We start from the raw sequence: 21,216 nt of genomic DNA on the forward strand, positions 1-21,216 counted from the left end.
GGACAAGGAGAAGGGGGCGGCGCCCCCCCCCTTTCCTTCCTCTGTCCCTCCTCTTTCCCCCCTTCTCCTAATCCAACAAGGAAGGGAGAGTAGGACTCCTCCTGGCGCGCCTCCTCCTGGCCGGCCGCACCTTCCCCCTTGCTCCTTTATATACGGGGGCAGGGGGGCACCCCAAAGACACAACAATTGATTTGATCTTTTAGCCGTGTGCGGTGCCCCCCTCCACCATAGTCCACCTCGATAATACTGTAGCGGTGCTTAGGCGAAGCCCTGCGTCGGTAGAACATCATCATCGTCACCACGCCGTCGTGCTGACAAAACTCTCCCTCAACACTCGGCTGGATCAGAGTTCGAGGGACGTCATCGGGCTGAACGTGTGCTGAACTCGGAGGTGCCGTGCGTTCGGTACTTGATCGATCGGATCGTGAAGACGTACGACTACATCAACCGCGTTGTGCTAATGCTTCTGCTTTCGGTCTACGAGGGTACGTGGACAACACTCTCCCCTCTCGTTGCTATGCATCACCATGATCTTGCGTGTACGTAGGAAATTTTTGAAATTACTACGTTCCCCAACACTCAGGCCATGACGGGGTAGCGGTGCTGTCTCGATGGACCTTTGCAACAAGCCCCTTGTTGCAAAGCCCCTGAGCACAACAAGCTAGTTGTTGCAAAGGTCCTCGGTTGGCTAGGATGATAGATTGGACGGATGTTTCGGGTGGCATTCGACGGCTACCGAGACGGTTGATTTAACCGGTTTATCACCCGGTAAACGCGTAGCACTACCCTTTAAGAAAACCAGTGCCGTGTTGTCTACTACTCCCTCCGTCCCATAATATAAGAATATTTTTTACACTACATTAATGTCAAAAACGTTCTTATATTATGGGACGGATGGAGTATATTGTAGAACGGACTTTGTATGCTTTTTTTTTGTTTGAGAGATGTTAAATAGTTGACGTCAGTTTTTTTAAAGATTTTCCAGCGAACACTCAGAATTGCCAAATAAATTCATCATGGGACTTTCCATGCTCTAAAGCGAAAATTGTCGTGTAGTACAAAAAAGACAGAAAAACTGCCACGTTGTGCAGGGAAATTGTCATGCGTTCGATCAGGATCTGACCGTCCAAAGAGCATCTCCAGCCGCGCCACCAACAAGGCCCCCAGGCAATTTTTCGACCGCCGGCGTCAAAAAATCGGCCCAGTCGCGCTCCCTGGGGCCCTTTTTCCGCCGGCTCAGGCCGAAATTGGCGCCGGCGGACCCAACCCGAAACCGGCGCGCTGGGGGCGCTCGGGGGCGACGGGCGAATCATTTTTGGCACGAAAGCGCCGCGGGCCAGCCGCGTCAGCGACACCGCCCGCCTCGTCTTCTCCCGACGCCTCGGTTTCCCGCGGGGAATCAATGACAAGGCTGCCGCCGGTCAGCTTTGCCATTGATTCCTCACGGGCGGCGCGTTCACGGGGCGGCGCGCCGACGCCTCCCCTCCCTTGGACGCGTACACACGGACGCGGCGCGGCTATATATGGCCTCGCTCGCCTGTGATGAATGCCACCTCTCCACCTCTCCCGAGCGCCGCCGCCGAGCTCTTCTCCCCCAGCCCTCCCTCTCCCGAGCGCCGCCGCCGATCTCTTCTCCCCAGCCACTCCATCTCCCCGATGGCCGAGCGTTACCCCGGAGACGAGGCGGCGGCCAACGGCTTCGGCCGCCGTTCGCTCCACGAACAGGAGTCCTGGCTCCTGTTCCAAGCGAACATCCCGGCGCCGCCGGACATGCGCGCCGGGCCGACGGGCTGGAGGCTCAGCAATAGGGGAGTGCCCATTCCCCCGTTGCCCGACGCCGTGGCCAAACCATCCTACTTCGCCGACGAGGTCGAGATCGTGCGCGCCTCCCTCACCGACGCCGAGCTCTCCCTCCCCAGTACGCCGCCGACAACCACGCGGCTTGGGCGGCGTACTTTGAGCGCCGCCAGCAGCAGCGGCTAGCGTCCACCAACGGGGCGCCGGGGGTCGGCGGCGTGAAGAACAACGAGGGGCGCCATCTGTGGTGGGGCGCCCCCGGCCGCACACTTGAGGGCGTGCTGACGCACCTCGAGGGCGGCAACAACCCGCCGTTGGCGTACCCCCGGCGAGGGCGGCCGCCCCGGCGCACCGCCGACGCGACAGGCAATGGGCGCCAAGGAAGTTCGGCGCGTCCTCCTCCTCTTCCTCCTCCCGCTCCTCCTCCCACTCCTCCGGCACTCCGACGCTGCTCGGCGTCAAGGCCGAGCCCGCGGCGGAGACGCCGCTCGGTCGGCGCACTCGCAGCGCCGGCATCGTCATCAACGAGGGCGATCGGCGCGCCTCCTCGTCGGCTCCTCCTCCGCGCTTCGTCAAGCCAAAGACGGAGCCGGGGCTCGCGCCGGTGAAGACGGAGCACGGCGAGGTCAAGCTCGACGACGACGCGGCCCTTGAATGGGCACGCCAGGACTCCATCAAGATGGCGACGGAGCGCCAGCGCGCCGCCCTGCGGCGCTTCGAGCAACGCCGCCGAGGCCGCGACGAAGGAGGAGTCGTCATCATCGACGACAGCGACGACGACGACGACGCGCCGCCGCCGCCACCAGCCGGGGAGGGGTCCAGCAGGGGCGCCCGAGTCAAGGAGGAGAAGGCCGACGATGGCGGCGACGACGGCGACTTCTCGGTCTTCAGCAAGTTTTTTTGATTAGTTTTTATATGTAATGGCGACTACTCGACTTAAATCCGCGAATATAAACCCAAGTTTGCCGAAATTTGGCATGTTTTAGCCAAACTTTGCGTAAATTTGCTACATAATTTTTTTTTCTCTGCGCCTGGGGCCGGCCCTGGGGGCGGCGGCTAGGGGCCAACTCACCCTAGGCCCTTTTTTTCGCCGGATCACCCCAGACGGCGATTTTAGGCGCCCCTGGGGCCAACGGCGGGAGATGCTCTAAGGGTGTTCGCTGGGATTGCTTAAAAAGCTGATGTTCGCTGGTTAGTGGCTTACTATATTTTAAAGGAAAAGGGTTCGCCTACCAAGAAAACGGCACGATCATACTCCCCATATCACGGGTCCCGGTCTCAGCCGGACACGTCCCATCCCTCCCCGATTCCATTCCTATCTCTCTCCACCAGATCTGGATCAACATTTCTTCTCCGTCTCGTCTCTCTCGCCGGCGATCGGAGCAGGACTACCGACTTTCTTGGTCCGTGCAGGTGCGAGGAAGCTCTTTTTGCCAAATATGGTATGTTTTCCGTCTCTGCAATGGGGATTCACTCCACGCTTGCGACGATGTAGCTCAGTTGTAGCGGAAGCACACTTGCTTCCAAGAAGCGAGCTCAGAGGCCATGGCGGAAACCGGAGAGGCCACCGCGACCGCGCGGTCTTCTTCGCCTCTCCACGTCGTGGTGTTCCCGTGGCTCGCCTTCGGCCACATCATCCCCTACATGGAGCTCTCGGAGCAGCTGGCGCGGCGCGGGCACGCCGTCACCTTTGTGTCCACGCCGAGGAACCTCGCCAGGCTGCGGCCCGTCCCCGAGGGCCTCCGCCCCCGCGTCCGCCTCCTCCCCCTGCCAATGCCGACCGTCGACGGGCTACCCGACGGCGCCGAGTCCACGGCCGACGTCCCGCCCGAGAAGGGCGACCTCCTCAAGGCCGCGTTCGACGGGCTCGCCGCCCCTTTCGCCGGCTTTCTCGCGGGAGCCTGCGCCGGCGACGGCGGGGAGGGCGAGGGCGCGACGGGGTTCGGCAAGAAGCCCGACTGGATCTTCGTCGACTTCGCGCACCACTGGCTCCCGCGCATAGCTGAACAGCACAAGGTACGTCTCTGCCATGGCGATCGAGTGGGTAGTACGTCCGGTCATGCCGTACGTGGCTCCAACGCTCCATGCTGCGTGCAGGTACCGTGCGCGCTCTTCTCCATCTTCCCGGCGGTGTTCATCGCATTCGCCGGCACGAAGGCGGTGAACGAGGCGCGCCCGCGGGTGACGGCAGAGGACCTGACGGCCCAGCCGCCGTGGATCCCGTTCCCGACCCCCATCGCCCACCGCCTTTACGAGGCCGAGCAGATGGTCTACGTTTTCCGGCCCAACGCCTCCGGCGTATGCGACGCCTTCCGCTTCTGGGAGACGGAGCGGCAATGCCCGCTCTTCATCCTGCGCAGCTGCCGCGAGGTCGACGGCGCGCTCTGCCCCCTCATCGCCGACCTCTTCGGCAAGCCCCTCGCCCTTTCCGGCCTCCTCGCTCCATACGACGCCGCGCGAGCCGCCCAAGAAGCCGGCGGCGAGGGCGACGACGAGGAGACCGCGAGCCTCATGCGCTGGCTGGACGAGCAGCCGGCGAGGTCGGTGCTCTACGTCGCGTTCGGGAGCGAGGCGCCGCTGACCCCGGACAACGTGCGCGAGCTGGCGGCCGGGCTGGAGCTGTCCGGCGCGCGGTTCCTCTGGGCGCTGCGGGAGACCAGCGCCCCGCTGCTCCCCGACGACGGGTTCCAGGAGCGCGTGGCCGGGCGCGGCGTCGTGCGCGCCGGGTGGGTGCCGCAGGTGCGCGTGCTGGCGCACGGCGCGGTGGGCGCGTTCCTGACGCACGCCGGGTGGAGCTCGCTCATGGAGAGCTTCCTGTTCGGGCACCCGCTGGTGATGCTCCCGCTGTTCGCCGACCAGGGCCTCACGGCGCGCGTCATGGCGGCGAGGGGGGTCGGGCTGGAGGTGCCCAGGGACGGGCGCGACGGCTCGTTCGGCCGGGCCGACCTCGCCAGCACGGTGCGGCGGGTGATGGCGCGGGAGGACGAGGAAGGGAGGGCGCTCGCGCGCAACGCCAGGGAGTTCCAGGAGATGCTCTGCGACCGGGCCAAGCAGGAGGAGTACGTCGACGAGCTCGTGGAGCACCTGCGGCGGCTGCCATAGGGTGCAGTTGTTCAGCCTCTAGGTGAAAATAAACAGTGCCATAAAACCATGGAATAATTCACTGGCGCTCGTGTCTTCGCGTATTTGCAACCAATATCGTAGTTGCAAATTTTCAAACATCATTTTTTTTAATAAAACATCAAATAATTTGAATAATAAAAGTATCTTCAATAGATGATGTAAAAAGAGGTAATAACACCAGTGGTGCTTGAACTTGTCATGGATGTTCACTTTAGTGCCTGAACTTGAAAAATACACCGAACTGGTTCTAAAACTTGGCATGAATGTGCAAATACGGTGCTAATCTCATTTTTAGACGTAAACTGTGCTACCGTATTTCGCTGGCGTGACATAGGGTCCATTTGTAGAGACGAAAAAAGTTTATTAGTTGAAAATCAGGTTTTTATGACTAGTGCGTCCCGCTGTCAGTACGCTAATATATTGTGCTAGCCACTCCACCGGAAAGCCTTATGTCCCAAATTTCGCCCCTTTTGTTAATGTACTGTAAGGTAAAATTCGTGTGCTTCTTAAATGGGCTGCAGTTAGTACTGCCCATTTAGCACATACTAATTTTTTACTTCTCCCATATTAGCACATATAATTTTTTTTACTTGTCTTAAAAAACATTTTTTTTTTTACAAAAACTCTAAAAGTTTGTATAAATTATAATCACAGTAATACAAATCCTACCACTCTGCATTTTGACACTTTAACATCAGTAGATTATAATCATAATAATAAACTTAGATTCAAATATTCGTGTGGTACTATTAATTACTTCATGGTAAACAAATATTCATGTGCATGTATTATTTTGAAAAATCTATAAACCAGGCACCATGCCATGTCATGGGTTATAAATATTTGTGGTACATAATCAACAACCCCGTGGTATACAAATATTCATGCGCACACAAAATAAATATATAAATGTATGCAATAGAATAACTTACTAAAAATGTTCCTGTATTTTTTAGAAATATTCACCTATGATTTAGAAAATACTAAATTGTGAATACAAAAAAATTATGCATGTGTGGCTTATATTTAATTTATAGAAATTTATGAATTACAACATTTACTAATATTCATTGGTGTATAATTTGGCTTATATTCTTATTTTTTATATAATTTAAATACAATCCATGAGTGAACATTCATATATACATTTTAATCTTAAATTATGAATAATTTTTAATTATACAAAAAAATTCATAAACAACATACTTATGAATTACGAAGATGTGCGTATAATTACTCAAATGTTTGGATAATGAAAATAAAATTTATGAACCTTAATTTTTAAAAGAAAATTATATTATTTTATATTATAGATGTGTTAAATGGGCTACACTGACTGAAACCCATTTATGTAGCGCAAGGGTTTACCTTACTGCATGTGCACCACTTGTCACGACCTGGGAGTTTTCCCTTTTTTCGTAGATCCGTTTATTCAAAACGTTTTATTTCTTAAACCGTGCGTCCAAATCTCGAACCATTTTCATCATTGGATTCCTCGCATCGAGATCTTCAAAACTAGATCCCATGTTGATAGGTTTTGATGAACTTTTTTTTAAAGAAAAAACGGACGAAAAACCCGATCCGGAAGCACGGTTTTTTTCCCTTTCCGAAAGAGGCACGCCCGTGCCTCTCGCGAAATCACAACCGTGCCTCTCGTGGAAGCAAAACCGTGACTCTCGTGAAAGGAAAAAAAACAGAAAACGCGTTTTTTTCGTTTCCGAGAGGCACGGCCGTGACACTCGCGAAAGCATAACCGTGCCTCTCGCGAAAGCAAAACCGTGACTCTCGCGAAAGAAAAAAAAAACAGAAAACGCGTATTTTTCCCTTTCCTAGAGGCACGGCCGTGACTTTCGCGAAAGCACAACCGTGCCTCTCGCGGAAGCAAAATCGCGACTCTCACGAAAGAAAAAACAAACAGAAAACGCGTTTTGTTTTTCCCTTTCCGAGAGGCACTGCCGTGACTCTCGCGAAAGCACAACCGTGCCTATCGCGGAAGCAAAACCGTGACTCTCGCGAAAGAAAAAAACAGAAAACGCGTTTGTTTTTCGTTTCCGAAAGGCACGGCCGTGACTCTCGCTAAAGCACAATCGTGCCTCTCGGGAAAGAAAAACCGTGACTTTCGCGAAAGGGAAAAAATGCGTTTTTTCGCGCATAAAAAAAATTTGAATTTTTTTTATCGAAAAGCTAAGAAAGACCGGGGAAAAACCAAAACGTCAAAAAAACTGGAAAAAAAACCATTTAAAAGCCGGAAACGCGTGCGGAAAAATAAAAAAAAACAAAATCCGAAGGGAGCGTTCAGAGCGCGACACGTGGCGAATGGCTGAGAGCGCGCCAAGTGGCACTGATTGTTGCGAGGCTCCCGAAGAAGCGCTCGTTAACTAGTTGCTCCCACATTAAAACTAATGAGCCATAATTTTCGTGCCTAAAAAAAGGAGCCATAATTTTCGAGTTAGACGTATCCAATAGAGTGGCTAGCACAGGCCGCTTACACGTATTCAATTCCTGGTGTCCACTGTTTTTCTTCAAATTTTCATCATGCACTGACAGGGCGGGACCAGTAGTCATACACACATGGAATTCAGCTAAAATTCTTTTTCGTCTCTACAAGTGAGCCCCTATGCCATGTCAGCCAAATACGATGGCATGTCAGCACACTTTACGTCTACAAAAGGGATTAGTGCCGTATTTGCACGTTCATGCCAAGTTTTAGCACCAGTTTGGCGTATTTTTCAAGTTCGTGCACTAAAGTGAACATCCATGACAAGTTCAGGCACCACTGGTGTTATTACCTCATGGAAAAACACTACCTTGCCAAAACTCACCATTTAGGGCACTTCGGGCTTGCCGTCGCTGCTGATTTCGGCCGCCACTGCCACCCCGCCCCACGTTGTCGCGGGCCATTACATCCACCCCATCGCTGATAGCCGCGCCACATCCACGTCGCCCACCCGCAACAACCGCCGACCCGTCTCGTCCAAATTCGGCTGCCCCATCGCCCTCGGTCATCAAATCTACGCCATCATCCCCCAATCTATTGATTTCGGCCGTGTGGCACCCATTCGACCGCCGCTCTGTGGGGATTCGTACATTGTCCGTCAAGCACCATTGCGTCGAGGATGCCATCATGCCCTACCGCGACATCCACTTCGGCCGTCACGCCACTACGCCGTCGAGATCACGTGCGAGGGCAAGCGGAAGTGCTTGGCATTTTCGAGACATCAGAGCTCACCGTGCGCGCGTGCGACACCATAGCATGGCGGTACGACCGACCCCGTTCCAAGCTCAACTTAGGCAACCCCCTAGCCAACATACAATGCACCGCCGAGGCTAGGTATGCGTTATACATGCAGAAGCTCACCGAGGCCAATTTGGACCTCATGGCGGCGGGGCTCTTCATCGAGAAAGACTAGGAGCGCATGAGGAAGGAAGACGAGAATCTCAAGAGGAAGACGAGAATCACCTCGCAGTATCAGCGCAACATGTTTTTTTTTAACATTGAAACACAATCTACTAAATTAATTATTTGATCTAAATTTTGCCTAGTAGTATTTATAATACTTCAAGAGCTAATGAAACTATTTTGGTAAAATTCAATTCTCATTTCCTCAACAATCGCACCAAAAACTGGAGTTTCTTTGGGATTGCCTTTTTATCAGTTATAACCGTAGCATTGTCATCATAGCGGATTATTATACTGTCTTCGTAGATTTGTTCAACCAGAATGACCACAAGGCAGCCCCATAGTTTTTATTTACAGAAAGATAATGAGATGCCTCCCTGTGATATTGAACATTTTGTATTAGAGTTTAAAATTTTAAAATATGCAATGAATCATGCTTAAGTTTACTTTTACATCATCTGCTGGAGATGCTCTATGAGACTGATCTTCAAAGAAAAATCATTGGAATATATCCTATAGAAACTACAACGTTTATAACGCAAGCTATGTTTTTCCTATTCCAGGGTTTTCAAAATCCTGCAACCAGACGCCCAGCGAAAAGAAATCAAATTGTAAGTACCCACTAAATTGAACTTACATTTCAAAGACAGGACACCAAACGAAATTGGCACAATGTAACAGAGAACAAAGACTTCGTTTATGTAAAAATTGAAAGAATGCCCTGCTCTAAACCTTTACCAACTGGTAGCTACAATTAGTCTGACATCTACTTTGAGAAAACAAAGCACAATCATAACGGTGCTACCCCTACAAATCTAGTCAAAGATCAAAATCTGGCCTCATTCCCAACGAATGACAGGCTTATACAAAGTATATATGTCATCACAGATAAACAACACAGATGATACATATTCATGCTTGGAGCAGGCATCCAACTAACGACGGCAGCGAGCTGCGGACTGCTTATGCGCCCGAAGCGGCGGCATACACCATGTTGCCATTGGCATTGCCACCGCGCCCTCTGCCCCGAGCTGGGCCGCCTCTCCCACGGCCACGGCCTCGACCACGACCTGCAACGCAACACAGATGCAGCGGTTTATTAACAAGGGACGTAGATGCGTACAACCAATTTGGTAGAAGGAAGCTGTCTCTACCTCCAGCTGGTGCAGGAAAAGGAGCCTCCTCGTAATAACCTCCGTCTTGCTGATAATCAGGCTGGCCACCACCATAGCCGCCTCTCCTGCCACGCCCCCTGAAACCACGGCCCCCACCTCGGGGTGGCGCTGGTGCCTCATCATAATACCCTCCATCATGCTGATAATCAGGCTGACCACCATAGCCACCTCTTCTGCCACGGCCCCTGAAACCACGGCCTCTACCACGAGCATACCCATTACCCTCATAAGCTGGACCATGGTCAGCATACCCATTGCCTGCATAGGTAGGAGCATGCTCATTTTCCCATCCACCATCAGCATACTCCATGTATCCATTCCCTGAAAAGTAATTTATGTAATGATGAACAGCTGCACATTTTTATACTCTGAAGATGATGATTTACTAAGTAGCAAATTAGCCTCACCACGTGCATCTCTACCCCTTCCCATTCCCCTTCCACGGCCTCGGCCACGGCCTCTTCCTCGCCCAGGAGGTGAGTGCGCATCTACAATTACAGTGAAATAAGAAAGCATACAGAATAAGAGATAATAAGGACAACAAAGTGAAATGTGCCCAATACCTTCTTCATTCTCGTATTCAACAAACGGCTTCACCTTGTCAGCAGGCAGAGGAGATTGGTATCTGCACATACAATTAACTCAACCTATCATTCCATGCGGAAGAATAATCCAATTTGCAATGTTACAACATATTCTTCCAGATAGCTAATAGTTGTGCCAAAAAACTATAACAAGAACTGCATAATTGAATAACTAACAATTCATGAGATAACTGAATAGGGTATTCCCAAATAAATATTCCAATGTAACCAAGTAGCCCACAAAACACAGGGATGATTGCTTAATCTAAAATTAAAATACTTCTCCTAGTATCAGATATACAGCTAGCATACCCGACAGATGACGTGTCCAGCTCCTTCTTTGAAAGAGTTATAGTAATCATAGACACATGCCTTGTTGTCTCAAGCCTGCAGGGAGAAAAGATTCCATGTCATCACAAGAGCACAGCTAAGTTCATCTGAAAGTAAGGAAAAAATATCTAGCAACTACTATATGCTAAGATGTTTAGAGTTGATTCTTACGGAAGTAGGCCTTCCTCCAGTGGCTCCCATGTGTCAGTAATATCAGTGGATTCAGTGGCAGTGTTTTGATGGAGACCCACAATTCTCCTCTGTGCAACAAAAGAGCAATAAACAATTTATTTAGAAAAAAGTCGAATGCATAGTTCACATGCACAGCCACCGTCAAAAGTACCTTGATCAATTCTGCAATCATCACAGTTTTGTTTATGGCCCTTCCCATCGCCTTGAATACAACTTCATCGCAACCCTTATCCTGTATGCATATATGGCAAAGCATCAGCCACAGAACATAAAAACAAAACTGTGTGCAATCATAAAGCATCGCAACCCTTGCGTTTTTATCGAACAACTATAAACAAAGCCATCAAAGGAAACTCATAATCGCACCAGGCGAAATCATCAAAACATGGATGTGACTAACAGTCGCCGTCAATTATTAGAGAATATATCAAGTAGCGTGCCGTGCACCACACTCATCAACTAAAGTGGTGACTGGCCGTACAAAAAGTGGCAACCAGGCACATTAGCGGCCCAACACGATCTCAGATTCTTCAGTGCTTTGAAGTGACAAATCACACGACATGAGAGTACAACATCTATCTGTACGATTGCGTCCTATCCAAAAACTATGCCTAATTCGCCACACCGCGTTTTCAGCTTTGGCAACCACACAGTAAAAGCCATCGCCTACAGTGCTGCGAGCATTAACTTTTTATCATCACAAGTATTGCCGAAAACAGAACCAATCCTACCAAACAAGGCATCAGAGTAATAAGAGGATAGCAATTTCCTCCCAGCCTCGTCGAATCAATGGTTCGCATTGAAAACACACGCTTATCGCGTACTAAGTACACCAATCCGTACGGCCCAATCATTCATTCGGCTAACTTTCGAGACACATCCCTAAACTAAACCCCACTGCTTATCGCCAATCAGGCCACACAACCGGGCGCTTAAACCGGCGATTCAAAGGGGCTGAAAGCGTCGGTAGGGCGGTACCTGGAAGAGGGTGGTGGCGTAGGTGATGTAGTTGCGCATCCTGCCCTGGGTGGTGATGCGGATCTCGTTCTCCTTGATGGGCACCTCCTCCCGCGGCTTCTCCACCCTCTGGTACCGATCCATGGCTCCCTCCCGCTGGCTCGTCTGCGACGCCGCAATGCGCGACCAAACCAACCACCGTCCGTCTCAGATCCACGCAACACAAACGCGGCGGCGGCGAGCGGGGGGAGAGGGCGAGGAGGCCGTACCTGCCTGCGCGGCGGCGGTTGTGAGGCGTCGGCTGCTGCTCCGGTCCGGTGGTTTGGGTTGGGCTGGCTGGCGGCTTGTCCTGGCGACGATGCGGTAACCGCCGGGCGGGGGTGGGAGTGAGGGCTTTTATATGGCCGCCCCCGTCCGGGCCGGGGAGGCGGGACCGGGTCGGACTCGCCCTCGCCCCCGCGCGCGCGTCTAGGGTTTTGCGGGCGCAAGTTACGGAACTGCCCCTCCACGTTCCGGGGTTTTGCGGCTCTGGGACGGCCTCTGGACGGACGGATCCTCGCGGACGGTGACGCGTGTGCGGCTGGGATTTCCCCGCTGCGGCGCAGGCTTGGACAAGGAAGGGCTTTCCAAGGACGCAACCAACGCGACGGTTACGTTGCGGCCTGATGGGCCTTTACTGGGTTTTCGACCCAACAGAAGAAACTGGAAGTTGTTTTTCTCCAAGTATTTTTTCTTCTTATATATATAACAAAGTTGGTTAAACTTTAGAAAGTTTGACTTCAGACAAATCTTATATGCATGCAGATTAAAAAGGACCGGGCCAGAGGGAGTAATTTTTCCGTCTCAAGAAATTCATTTTCGGAAAGATAGTTTTCATTTTGTGTGTGACTTTGCTAATTTGTTTTGTTATGTAGAAAAAAACTTTACGGTCATATAGTAACTTGAATAACCAATTACTAACCCTATTTTGATAATGATCGGTCTATGTGAGCTCTATCTCTCCTCTTCTCTTCCTGTAGTACTTGATTGATTTCACTTCTTGATTAGGTTTGAAGGTTGTTCATATGTGTCTTTGCTTGTCGTGGAAAGAACGGTCGGTGCCGCGAAATATTTAGATTCTTGGGTCATAAATGCGAGTGCTTTTTTGCGAATGGTTCGTGGGGTTGGGCTGGCTGGTCGTGGAAAGAATGGTTCGTGGGGTTGTACTGCCAACTTTTCCATGCAGGTAGAGAGCTCAAATGCGAGTGCTTTTTTTGCGAAATAAATTCTCGCATTACTCGGAATAAAGTATTACAATCTAGTCCCACAAGTTTCAAGATCTCTTCTGGGTCAGAGCCTAGCCAAACCATAGTTTGGTATTGCACCCTACCAAAATTAGTCAAGACATGACTAACATTATTACAGCTCCGACGAATATGATCAATGCAAGAACTCCTCTCCTCCATAATACTAACAATCTCTTAATAATAAAAGCATACTTACACTTATTCCCAATAACTCCCTTGATCATCATTAGAGCCTCCAAGCAATCAGATTCCACATCAATGTGTAGATTACTCCATTGTAATGCCAACGAAATTCCTTCCTTTAATGTGAGAAGCTCAGCTTCCAAAACATCATTGCCTGCATGATTGTATGTATCTCCAAGAGCTAAATATTATAGATCCTTCGTGGTCTCTTAGTATCATACCTGCACTAGCAACATCCCCTAAGACCGAGGCATCAGTATTTAGCTCGACTTTGCCCTATATCGGTCTAGTCCAACAACAAATAACACCAGATTCCTTTATATTGCATGTGGGCTGCTTATGCATTTGATTGAAAAACAAATACCACCTCCCCTTTTATTGGACCCACATTTGAATTAGACCCGAAGGGATATTAAGGAAGACAAATAACTAGCCAAGAATCTGACAGAAACATCCACTGGAGGCGTTTTTTAGAGTGTACATACCAAATCCTCCAAAATAGCTTCATAATACAAACTCGTTCATCATCCTGCAACTCAGACAAAAGATGTAGAAACCAGTCACGGCCGACCGGTTTTACAATTTACATGTGAACGTAGCGGTAGAGTCCATTCCTTTGCCATTGCCTTCCATAGAAGCACGACATGGTTGCAGGTACAGAAAACATGGAACGAGTCTTCCTCTTCACTTCCACATACAGGACACATTGCGGTGATCTCTAGATTTCTCTTGACCTTATTTGTCCAATTAGCTAGCAAATCAGTGGTCAACCGCTAGGCAAAAGATTGAACTTTTGGGGGAGCTAAACTGCGCCATATAAAGTTCCACCTTTCGCGAGTTCTAGCAGGTCAGGAGCTTGCCGGAGACTCCCTAGCATTTGAAATTTCATCATTAGCTAATCTGTACGCACTTCTAACGGTGAACACACCGGGTTTTTTTCGGCGCCCAAGCAACAAAGTCATCATCAAGCCGTGCAGACAGTCGTACTTTTCCAATTTCAACTATATCCACCGGAAGAAATACCGATTGATTTGTCCAAATCCCAATTTCCGCGGTGGTTTATGAACTCTAAAACCCACTTTAGCCGGCACCTCCCTTTAGGAGTGATTGATCCTCCAATTGGCTCACGTGCAATCTAACGATCATGCCAAATACAAACGTTTTGGCCATTACTGATTCTCCACACTATGCCCTTCTTGAGGAGCTCTAAGCCATGGACAATAGCCTGCCATGTAGGCGACGGATTTCCAGTGAAAATCGTATCCAGAAGACGCCATTGGGAAAATACTTCGCTTTAAACAACCTTGCACATAAACTAGTGGGGTACTCAAGGATCCGCCAAGCTTGACATGCCAACATGGCTTGATTGAAAAGATGGAATTCCTTAAAGCCGAGCCCACCTTGATTCCTTGGCCTTGTCATTTTATGCCATACCAATGTGTCTTTCTTTTTTTCCTTTTCCTGCTCCCCAATAATAATTTCTCACCATGCGGTTTAGATCATCACAAACTTCTAAGGAAGCTTGAACACACTCATAATATATGTGGGAATAGCTTGCGCAATCGCTCTAATAAACACTTAGTTACCTGCTTGAGTAGGGTGGCCATCAAAAGTGAACAAACGTTTTGTCAATTTAACCTGCAGGTTCTGAAATTTGCCTTTTGACATCCTTCCATCCAGAGTGGACAGTCCCAAATACTTCTCCTCAAAACCCGCTGAAGTGACCTCCAATACATTCTTCACATTATCCATGACTGCCTACGGACACGAGCTCCCAACCAGCATCGGAAATTTGGAGGGGTTTATCAACTGCCCGGTGGCATTCGCATAAACCTCCAAAATACTTTTAATGTAGTTTGCTTCTTGGTCACATGCTTTAAAGAACAAAAACGTGTCATCTGCGAATAAGAGGTATGAAATTCCCAGTGCCCTCGTGATTTTCAGCAAGGACAAATCCACCGACTCAATACCCTTGTTAATAAGAGCAGAAAGACCGTCAGCAACAAATAGGAACAAATATGGGGATAATGGATCACCTTGCCGAAGACCACGCGACGGTGCAACTGAATCCAATATGGCTCCATTAAATTTTTATGGAGTATCTTACCGAGGCCACACACGACATTATCCATTCAACCCATCGATGAGCGAAGCCAAGCTTTTGCATCATTTGCTTAAGATAATTCCAATCCACCATATCATAAGCCTTTGAGAGATCTAGCTTATATGCACAATAACTCCTCGTGGGATCCTTCTCTTGCTTAATATGATGAATACATTCAAAAGCTACAAAGGCGTTATCAGTGATCATACCTCCGAGAATAAATGCACTTTGAGCAGGAGAAATAATATCATCTAGAACAGGCCGCAAGCGATTCACTAAACATTTTGAAACCACCTTGTACACAACATTGCATAGACCGATGGACCGAAAACCCGTAATTTTCACCGTATCACCAACTTTCGGGATCATGACAGTAATAGTATCATTAACTTTAGGGGGCATTATTCCAGTGCGAAAGAATTCCTTTAGCGCATAAATTATACCTTTCTTCACCGTAGTCCAATTGCGCTGAAAAAATCGCGCGGGGAATCTGTCCAGCCCTGGCGCCTTCACTGGGCCAATTTGAAAAAGGCCATCTGCGATCTCTTTATCAGAGAGAACTCCCCACACAAAAACATCATTTGTCTCCTGGTTCACAACTGGAACAAAAAATCAGTAATGAGTGAATGATCAATGGTGGGGTCGGCTGTGAAAATAGTTTCAAAATATTCAGTAGCCGCACCCCCCATCTCTTTGATCCCCGTGTGTACAATATCATTCACATCCTCTAGCTTTTTTATTCTATTCTTCCGAGCACGCCATACTAATCTTGCATCAATTTTTTTTGTGTTACAATCCTCTTCCTTCAACCATGTCGGCGTATAAATGTATTGCCTAGTCTTTTCCATCAGATCGGTCTTTTGGAGTCAAGAGGTCTTGAGTTTAAGACCCGGCTGGCGCAATTAAATTGCAGCCCACTTTCGGTCAACATTTAGACCTGAGGGAGATCTCTTTCATCATATCGGTCTTTTGGTTACATTGACTAAAGTATGCACTTCTACAAACCAGTCTATCCGCGACAGTTGCATCCACATCAGCTCCTCTGTGTACAACAGCAGTTAATTCATCTAAACGCGGGTGGTTGCAAGCATTTCTAAAAGTGATGGCTCCAATCATGGAGAGACCCGGAACCATAATTGTTCGTCCATTCCATCTACCTGTCCGAAGAAGCCATCTACGTTTGGTCTTGTCCATCCCAAAAGTTTTTTCCCCATGGAAACTGACCTTGTAACATGGTTCCCAAAAAAGTACAGCTTGTTAAGAACATATGCGTTGAGCTCGATATGCGTAAGCATCGACACTAAAAATACATCGGGTTTGTTATGTCTGATCTGCGTGAGAGAGTGTTATTTCTAAGTCGGTAGAATTGGATGCCGTGAAGCGGAAAATTGTTCATGAAGTGTCCAAGTGTTCGGTTCAGCTGCACATTATTACCAAACCTAAATTTGCATGCGATCTTCAAAAAGTGCAAGTGGAACTTTCAACTTCCTAATCGGACATGGAACCACACCAGGAACTTCGCTCTGAAAATGAAAATTTCTCAGTCAATTTAGAATTAGAAGTCCTATACAAACGGCAGTTTTTTCCTTCCCAAATGATAAGTGCCACAAGTTTTTTTTTCTATGAATAAACACGCTCCCCGCATTGGCATCATGAATACCACGGTGCGGGGAGATTTATAATTGATTGATTCGACTCCATGTAAGTTCAAACCTACTACCTGATACAGTTTTGTAGCTGAAAGAAACAGTAGACAGCAGCATGCACGAAGTATACGGCAGTGAGTATGATCATTATTCTGTGGTTTCACTACATATACATGCGCGTCCACCTCGTCACAAACCCCTCGGCGGAGCGCGTTATTGCGAGTGTACACATATCAACACCTGAAGTAATCAAAGTAAAAATGGCCTACGTCTACCTACGCAACTCATCCTGTGTGTTCTATCCTGTACTGTACCAACTCCTACGGCAACTACAAAAAAAAAGGAGTGTGAGAGTGTGTGATCATGTATCCATGTCAACTTCAAACCAATACAAGGCAATGGTGGGATCAAAGAATGGCAAGGAGGAGCAGTGGAGCGATGGCGGCGAAGAAGGTCCTGCTGAAATGGAAGTGGACCGACGATCCGGACGAAGGCTTGGCCACGTCGATCTGGGTGATGTTCGGCGAAGGGCGCTTCGCAGCTTCGGGGTTTGAGCTGCCTGGTCCAGAGGCGGGTTTCGGAGGGACGGCCGAGGGGTTCGGGCTCACCGGAAGCTTGCTAGAGTGGTCGACGCTGTAGCCTGGTTCATGATCATGATGACAAGCATGGTGTGTAAGGGCATTTTTTCTCGGGAACTGAAACCGAACCTGAAGAACCGGTTCGGGGGATGTCGAGTTGAGGTACTTACAGTTGAAAGATTTCCATCCCAAGACCAGCCTCTCACGGTCGAACACCACCTTGAGCCCGGACATGAAGTTCTCTGCACCAGAAGTGAGCAGACAGCAGTAAGAACGATGGCGTGGATTATCGACGGTGAGGTGGTTTAGGACACGTCAAGGCAAAAAGGTACGTACAACCTTTATGGGCACAATGCTATTAACAAAGATGTTGCACATGGATAGTTAGTGCTGAAATATCTGAGGTTTTATAGCATATAAGTGGACATAAAACCTGACCAATAAAGCTAGCAAAGCAGGTCTGAAAATGATTAAGGCATCTGAAAAGCAGTGGTTATTCATTAATCATTGGTTCTTTGCAACTAACACATGCTACCAACTCCATCCAGGAACTCAAGGCTAGATGGGTTAGAGAGAATCTAATTTGGTTCTTTGCACACCTCAAATATCACTAAGTATGGTTCAGACTGAATCTAATTAAAAAAACAGAGCACAAAGCAACAGTGTAGAGTACAGGAGCTCACCCCCAATCAAGTTAACACCTTCACTCTTCATAATAGCCAAGCAATAGCCAACAGGGCTCTGTTCCATATAAAAGAGCAGCAAGATTAAATTCACTAGCTAGCTTAGCTTACATGGCTGGATGAAATTAGCATCGATGTTCTCTTACCGAAGAAATGTCCGTTATGGTGATTATTGGATCATTGACAGGAAATATACTGCCACCTTTCGCCGTCAGGCTTATGTTTGGATGACTAAGAGCTCCCTTGGCACTGAAGAGAGCAGCAGCATATCCATCAGATACACAAACAAGCAGTAGTTTGTAAAAATGTGCCTCACATATCATGCACTGTTGCTAGACAAACTTACCTTATGGTGTAGCAATATTCAAACGGCAGCGAAGAATCGGCCTGATTTCTCTTCTCTTTGACTTGTTTATCGAACTGAATTAGAACGTCAATGAATATATATATATATATATATATATATATATATATATATATGAGAATCACCGTGAAAATATAAAATATGGTGAAACCACTCGTATAATGCGGTAAATCTACTTACAGCGCTGGTAATCTCGGTATACATTGGGTCGGAGAGAGCCGTGAACGAGGTACCGGAGTCCACGACTGCGCTGAATTTTGTGCTGAACGTTTTACCTCCCGCCATAGCTCCTATGATGCTAATGTTGTAGTAGGGACTGCAGAAATAGAGCGCGCGAACGTCGTGAAAAAGTCAGAGACCTATATTGTTTGCTTGTGAAACTGTGAGAAATGAAAACAGGCATACTTGTGTTTGTAAATGTTCAGCGGAGTTTCCAGCTGGTCGGCGCTTCCCGTGTCCCCGAAGTTGATCCTGCCATGACCATCTTCCCCAAAGCACATGGAGAAGGAATTGGCGGCGACTCCTTGGCTCGCCAGCAGACTCGGCACCGACTTGCTGTCCATGCCGAGCCCGAGCAGGCCGTTCGGCGCGGCACTGCCTAGAAACGACCCCGTCTGGACCTGTCCACAGCTAACAATGCACACAAATTCAAATTCAAATTCAGCACAGAAAAATGAGCAGTGACTCCGAATTGCGCATTGTCATGTACTCCCTCCGTCCCATAATGTAAGACGTTTATTGACACTACAATAGAGTCAAAAAATAATAGATCACAAGGGACATACCCGAATGTTATGGGGGCCTGGGTGATCTTGGACTTCCCGGACTCGCTCGCAAGGTATAGGACGTCCTCGATGAGCACCCCCTTGGACGACGTGTTGTCCGACAGGTACTCGATGCTGTAGGGGCAGCTCTTGCTTGCGGCGCTGTTGCATTGGGTCTGGAGATCGCACAGGCTGCTGCTGCAGGGGACCTTCCGGCTCGTGCTCGACTTGCGCGGGCTGTACACGTCGAACTTCAAATTCTGCTCAAAATATCGCCGTTTCACGGAAACGTGGTCACATTTAGGGAACACGTTAAGCAAGAACATGAAGAAGAGACATGCATAATTTTTACTGTCAAGAGTCGTCAATTAGGATATCATGATTCATCAAATGTGTGTAAAGCGTAAATATTTTTCACTGTCACAAGAGTCGTGAATCTCAACCTCCAACAAGATTACAGTACAAGAACATAAAGAGAGGGGCCAAAAGCCTTGGGTTAGTAGTAGTGTTTTCTAAGCTCCATGAGGCAGGCCCCAGCTGAGGCTGTCATGCTCCTGCAGAGGCCTCCCCAAAACAGGACGGCACGTGTCGTGCCTCCGTGATCGTTTCCCTTTTCTTCCCCGAATTATGCTCGCAACAACTCCATCTCACAAGCATGTCGACTAGTAGTAGCAGTACCAACTTTTTTCATATCTACCATGCAACAAATCCTACCGTAATCTTCTGGTAATTAACTACTTAGCCCCCGGAAAATAGCTCTTGGGGCAACGGACATGTGAGGTCGAATCGTAAGAAATTAACAGAGCAATGGCGTCGGAGGAAGATGAAGGTGGTACTGGTACGTACCCCGTATTCTGGCGAGGAGAGGGGGGCGCACTTGAGGCAGTCGCAGGGGACCCAGAAGAGGTCGCTGCCGGTGTCGAGCGCCACCAGGAACGTCACGTTCGGCGTCCCCAGCGCCACCACCGCGTAGTGCAAGCTGCACAGCCAAAGCCAACCACCACCACCACCACCGCAAACTTCTTTAGCACAAAAGCAGAGACGAAAAAGATGGCCAGACAGTCTGGCCGTCTGGGATGGGTGACAGCAACCTCCTCCTAGTTCCTCCGATCGATCGATCGATCGGTGCTTTATTATCGCTCCCAATCTCTCTTCTCGATCATGAGCCATGGATAGGATGATGATGGTGAGAGGGTGGGGGCTTACAATCCGAAGGCGTTGAGGCGGTACGTGTCGTTGCCGTCGGCGAAGGCGAACGGCCCGCCGGGTCCTGGCGCAGGGGCGACGGCCGCGGCGAGGGAGAGCGAGCGGCGGCGGAGGTCGTCGTGGCCCGCCAGCGCGGCGTAGTACTCGGCCGTGCCCGGCGCCGGCCCGGTGCGCAGCCCCGCCCACCCCCGCACCGTGGCCGAGTACCGGTGGTGGACGTCCAGGCTCAGCGCCTCCGCCCCCGCCGCCACGAGGGCCAGAAGCAGCAGAGCCCGCACCGCCGCGCCCATGCCTGCAGCAGAGCAGAGCAGGCAAGCTAGGCTCCACGTCTCCACCCCCCACGGCTTAAAAAGCTCGCGCCTTTATTACGGGGAGGATGGAGGGAAGGAAGGGAAAAAATATGCGTTGGTGGTGCTCGGCCGCGGCGTCGCTATTTAATCAATCTATCTATCCTGCTGCCGGAGACGGGAGGAATGATCGGTGAGGTGAGGTGGCCGCTCGGTCTCCGCGGGAGCGGCGGCGGGGCCCGGGCCGCAGCGAGAGAGAGCGACGGGAGGGGGGAGGGGGTCGTCAGTGAGCTGGAAGCTTCGGCTCCGTTGGACTGGACCGGCCCCGTTTGATTTTCCGTTGGGAGCGATGGGGTTTGGTTGTTTGTTTGGGTCGGCGGATTCTCCCGTGCGGTGCGGCGGGGTGATGTATGGGCTGAAAAGGGGTGTCGACGAGGCCGATCTGATGACGCGGAAGGGTCGCGGGTTGCCGGATTTGGGTCCTGGGTTCACACCGATTGGCCCCGCCCGACGTGTGTCGTCGCCTAGTTTATTCAGGTCAGGTGGGCGATGATGAT

At 49.7% G+C, this 21,216-nt stretch overlaps 3 protein-coding genes across 5 annotated transcripts; 1 reads left to right on the forward strand and 2 right to left on the reverse strand.

Annotated features, from left to right (window-relative positions):
• Nucleotides 1–3,041: 3,041 nt before the first annotated feature.
• Nucleotides 3,042–5,110, forward strand: LOC123125298 (putative UDP-rhamnose:rhamnosyltransferase 1). Of its 3 annotated transcripts, none has more exons than XM_044545811.1 (3): nucleotides 3,042–3,210; nucleotides 3,293–3,813; nucleotides 3,895–5,110. In XM_044545811.1, exons 2-3 carry the CDS (start codon nucleotides 3,343–3,345, stop codon nucleotides 4,897–4,899), a joined length of 1,476 nt encoding a protein of 491 aa, XP_044401746.1. In that variant the 5' UTR covers nucleotides 3,042–3,210; nucleotides 3,293–3,342; the 3' UTR covers nucleotides 4,900–5,110. The 3 variants fall into 3 exon arrangements, with proteins under 3 accessions (XP_044401746.1, XP_044401747.1, XP_044401744.1); XM_044545812.1 differs by having other exon boundaries at nucleotides 3,062–3,200; XM_044545809.1 differs by having other exon boundaries at nucleotides 3,070–3,210; nucleotides 3,298–3,813.
• Nucleotides 5,111–8,936: 3,826 nt separating this feature from the next.
• Nucleotides 8,937–12,010, reverse strand: LOC123122422 (myosin heavy chain IB). Its single transcript, XM_044542620.1, has 9 exons — nucleotides 11,828–12,010; nucleotides 11,580–11,723; nucleotides 10,753–10,833; nucleotides 10,581–10,669; nucleotides 10,392–10,466; nucleotides 10,059–10,120; nucleotides 9,903–9,983; nucleotides 9,475–9,816; nucleotides 8,937–9,390 (listed from the first exon to the last, which is right to left on the reverse strand). Exons 2-9 carry the CDS (start codon nucleotides 11,700–11,702, stop codon nucleotides 9,284–9,286), a joined length of 960 nt encoding a protein of 319 aa, XP_044398555.1. The 5' UTR covers nucleotides 11,703–11,723; nucleotides 11,828–12,010; the 3' UTR covers nucleotides 8,937–9,283.
• A 4,883-nt stretch (nucleotides 12,011–16,893) lies between these two features.
• On the reverse strand, nucleotides 16,894–20,795 carry LOC123122423 (aspartyl protease family protein 1). The gene is made up of 10 exons (XM_044542621.1): nucleotides 20,373–20,795; nucleotides 20,013–20,145; nucleotides 19,188–19,426; nucleotides 18,808–19,032; nucleotides 18,583–18,718; nucleotides 18,385–18,458; nucleotides 18,185–18,287; nucleotides 18,039–18,096; nucleotides 17,526–17,597; nucleotides 16,894–17,417 (listed from the first exon to the last, which is right to left on the reverse strand). Exons 1-10 carry the CDS (start codon nucleotides 20,660–20,662, stop codon nucleotides 17,185–17,187), a joined length of 1,563 nt encoding a protein of 520 aa, XP_044398556.1. The 5' UTR covers nucleotides 20,663–20,795; the 3' UTR covers nucleotides 16,894–17,184.
• Nucleotides 20,796–21,216: the final 421 nt, after the last annotated feature.

The sequence above is a fragment of the Triticum aestivum genome, chromosome 5D, assembly GCF_018294505.1.
Source record: "Triticum aestivum cultivar Chinese Spring chromosome 5D, IWGSC CS RefSeq v2.1, whole genome shotgun sequence".
Classification (NCBI taxonomy): Eukaryota; Viridiplantae; Streptophyta; class Magnoliopsida; order Poales; family Poaceae; genus Triticum; species Triticum aestivum.

What these genes read in the sequence shown, in the direction of transcription:
- LOC123125298 (XM_044545811.1), top strand. Translation starts at nt 3,343, where the DNA reads ATGGCGGAAACCGGAGAGGCCACCGCGACCGCGCGGTCTTCTTCGCCT. An exon ending in GCATAGCTGAACAGCACAAG is followed by an intron (nt 3,814 to 3,894) that starts GTACGTCTCTGC and finishes TGCTGCGTGCAG; the next exon opens with GTACCGTGCGCGCTCTTCTC.
- LOC123122422 (XM_044542620.1), bottom strand. Translation starts at nt 11,702, where the DNA reads ATGGATCGGTACCAGAGGGTGGAGAAGCCGCGGGAGGAGGTGCCCATC. An exon ending in ACGCCACCACCCTCTTCCAG is followed by an intron (nt 10,834 to 11,579) that starts GTACCGCCCTAC and finishes ATATGCATACAG; the next exon opens with GATAAGGGTTGCGATGAAGT. An exon ending in TGATTGCAGAATTGATCAAG is followed by an intron (nt 10,670 to 10,752) that starts GTACTTTTGACG and finishes TTTGTTGCACAG; the next exon opens with AGGAGAATTGTGGGTCTCCA.
- LOC123122423 (XM_044542621.1), bottom strand. Translation starts at nt 20,662, where the DNA reads ATGGGCGCGGCGGTGCGGGCTCTGCTGCTTCTGGCCCTCGTGGCGGCG. An exon ending in ATACCGAGATTACCAGCGCT is followed by an intron (nt 18,459 to 18,582) that starts GTAAGTAGATTT and finishes GTTCTAATTCAG; the next exon opens with TTCGATAAACAAGTCAAAGA. An exon ending in CCATAACGGACATTTCTTCG is followed by an intron (nt 18,097 to 18,184) that starts GTAAGAGAACAT and finishes TATATGGAACAG; the next exon opens with AGCCCTGTTGGCTATTGCTT.